We start from the raw sequence: 3,345 nt of genomic DNA, 5'->3' as shown, positions 1-3,345 counted from the left end.
ACAACAAGCAACATGCAGAAGCCAGCAAGCAACATGCAGAATACAACAAGCAACATGCAGAAGCCAGCAAGCAACATGCAGAATACAACAAGCAACATGCAGAAGCCAGCAAGCAACATGCAGAATACAACGAGCAACATGCAGAAGCCAGCAAGCGTGAAAGAATAGATGAAATGTACGAGGGTTGTCCTGAAATTAAGGTAACGATCACCAGAACTTGGACAATTCTCATTGACTGACAATGAAATGTTCACAGAGAGTATTCACATTGATTGTCTCCTCTACTTCTCAGTGCATTCACCGGGAAAAAACAACACATTTCTGCAATTCGCGCACAAGGTGACATATCTTTGAGTTCTCCACGTCGTCACTGGGAACTTCTTCCTCTGTGTTGTCCCGATAGATGTTGTCCAAGTGATACAGACCTGAGACAGGTGATGACCTAAGAGAGTAAGGTCTGGACTGTAATGTCGTCTAAGTGATACAGACCTGAGACAGGTGATAACCTAAGAGAGTAAGGTCTGGACTGTAATGTCGTCTAAGTGATACAGACCTGAGACAGGTGATAACCTAAGAGAGTAAGGTCTGGACTGTAATGTCGTCTAAGTGATACAGACCTGAGACAGGTGATAACCTAAGAGAGTAAGGTCTGGACTGTAATGTCGTCTAAGTGATACAGACCTGAGACCGGTGATAACCTAAGAGAGTAAGGTTTGGACTGTAATGTCTAAGTGATACAGACCTGAGACAGGTGATAACCTAAGAGAGTAAGGTCTGGACTGTAATGTCGTCTAAGTGATACAGACCTGAGACAGGTGATGACCTAAGAGAGTAAGGTCTGGACTGTAATGTCTAAGTGATACAGACATGATAGATCTAACCTAAGAGAGTAAGGTCCGGACTGTAATGTGGGTGTGGCAGCACCGCCTAATTGTATCTCCGGCCTCAGTCCTTGGACAGTTTTGCTGTCTGTGCTGTGACGCTGACACGCTGCAAGATGATGGCTCTCTCCATCACTGTGTCTGACAGGGCTGACACGCTGCAAGATGATGGCTTTCTCCATCACTGTGTCTGACAGGGCTGACACGCTGCAAGATGATGGCTCTCTCCATCACCGTGTCTGACAGGGCTGACACGCTGCAAGATGATGGCTTTCTCCATCACTGTGTCTGACAGGGCTGACACGCTGCAAGATGATGGCTCTCTCCATCACTGTGTCTGACAGGGCTGACACGCTGCAAGATGATGGCTCTCTCCATCACTGTGTCTGACAGGGCTGACACGCTGCAAGATGATGGCTCTCTCCATCACTGTGTCTGACAGGGCTGACACGCTGCAAGATGATGGCTCTCTCCATCACCGTGTCTGACAGGGCTGACACGCTGCAAGATGATGGCTCTCTCCATCACTGTGTCTGACAGGGCTGACACGCTGCAAGATGATGGCTCTCTCCATCACTGTGTCTGACAGGGCTGACACGCTGCAAGATGATGGCTCTCTCCATCACTGTGTCTGACAGGGCTGACACGCTGCAAGATGATGGCTCTCTCCATCACTGTGTCTGACAGGGCTATCTTGTCTCTGTCATTCTGACACTTGTCCTAAATATCTCCATTTTCTTCTTTTTATTTGTATCTTCGATTCCAGCTCTTTCCAACGCTTCATGAAATCAATTTATTTCAATGTGATTTTATGAATAAAATTATTCGTAAACATTTTGTCTGGGGGCTTTTTAATTTCTGTTGAGTGGCTTTATTTTTTCCTTTCCAGTGACGTCCAAAGGAAACTTGAAAATGTCATCACCCAATCATTGTGTTAAAGCCTTACACTACCCACTCATGTCATCAGCCAATCATTGTGTTAAAGCCTTGCACTACCCACTCATGTCATCACCCAATCATCGTGTTAAAGCCTTACACTACCCACTCATGTCATCACCCAGTCATTGTGTTAAAGCCTTACACTACCCACTCATCTCATCACCCAATCATCGTGTTAAAGCCTTACACTACCCACTCATGTCATCACCCAATCATTGTGTTAAAGCCTTACACTACCCACTCATGTCATCACCCAATCATTGTGTTAAAGCCTTACACTACCCACTCATGTCATCAGCCAATCATTGTGTTAAAGCCTTGCACTACCCACTCATGTCATCACCCAATCATCGTGTTAAAGCCTTACACTACCCACTCATGTCATCACCCAATCATTGTGTCAAAGCCTTGCACTACCCACTCATGCAGCGTACCAGTTCAAAGCTTAATCAATTCTGCATAATCTGACACATTAATATTTTATCTATGTTAAGAGACACCCGAGATATGGTCATTCAAAACTGACTTTAAAAGACCAGGCTTGGCAAAATTGTTTGTCTTCGCGAGTGTCGATATTGATAGAATGGACATACATTGTATATCTATTGAATGGTGAATTTTGTATTACAATTTACAATATTTTGTCACGATATTTTGTCACGATGCTTTCCAACAAAACGGAAAACAGAGCAATCACAAATACCAGGCAAAACGTGGACTTAACAATAAATGTGCTCATTGTCATTTTGCTTTGGAGCCATTGGTTTTGTGTAGAGCTCGAACGCTTGGAGCATCAACATTAGTAGATTTTAGACACTATCGTCTTTCATTTCATCCCAAATGTCACAGAGAGTTGCTAACAGAAGATACCACGATGATTGGTTGATTACATTTTCAAGTTTATTTTGGACGCCACTGTATACCTGTCAACCATACTCTACTTTTGGACGCCACTGTATACCTCTCAACCATACTCTACTTTTGGACGCCACTGTATACCTCTCAACCATACTCCACTTTTGGACGCCACTGTATACCTCTCAACCATACTCCACTTTTGGACGCCACTGTATACCTCTCAACCATACTCTACTTTTGGACGCCACTGTATACCTCTCAACCATACTCTACTACCGTTGTGACAACAAAACAAAAACAAAACCATACTTTTTGCTTGTACTTTTAATTTTTAATGAGAAAAATCCAACAGGCCAATGATCAAATCATGAAGGGAAAGTCATAAGTGAGAAAATAGAACACAGGAGAGGGATGAGGAATGAGGGAGAGGAGGAAAGATCAACACATGCACACACAGCAAGGCAAGACAGTCGAAACAAATCAGAACGACAGAGAGAAAGAAAGGAAACAAAGGAGTCACCACACAGTGGAATCAGGCGCTCGGCACCACACACCACACACCACACACCACACACCACACACCACACACCACACAGTGGAATCAGGCGCTCGGCACCACACACCACACACCACACACCACACACCACACACCACACACCACACACCA

The 3,345-nt window shown here is 44.5% G+C and overlaps 1 protein-coding gene across 1 annotated transcript in view; it reads left to right on the top strand.

The window, feature by feature from the left end:
• Positions 1-1,718, top strand: part of LOC101848563 (leucine zipper protein 4-like) — a 13,771-nt gene extending 12,053 nt beyond the window's left edge. Inside the window, exon 4 of the mRNA XM_035973539.1 lies at positions 13-1,718. Within this exon, the coding sequence (XP_035829432.1) occupies positions 13-239 (227 nt within the window). The 3' untranslated portion in view covers positions 240-1,718. The remainder of the gene's footprint in view (positions 1-12) is intronic.
• The last annotated feature ends 1,627 nt before the right edge of the window (positions 1,719-3,345 follow it).

This window comes from Aplysia californica, unplaced genomic scaffold (genome assembly GCF_000002075.1).
Source record: "Aplysia californica isolate F4 #8 unplaced genomic scaffold, AplCal3.0 scaffold01379, whole genome shotgun sequence".
Classification (NCBI taxonomy): domain Eukaryota; kingdom Metazoa; phylum Mollusca; class Gastropoda; order Aplysiida; family Aplysiidae; genus Aplysia; species Aplysia californica.
The sequence above is the reverse complement of the archived record's forward strand: the minus strand, read 5'-3'. Positions and strand labels throughout refer to the sequence as shown.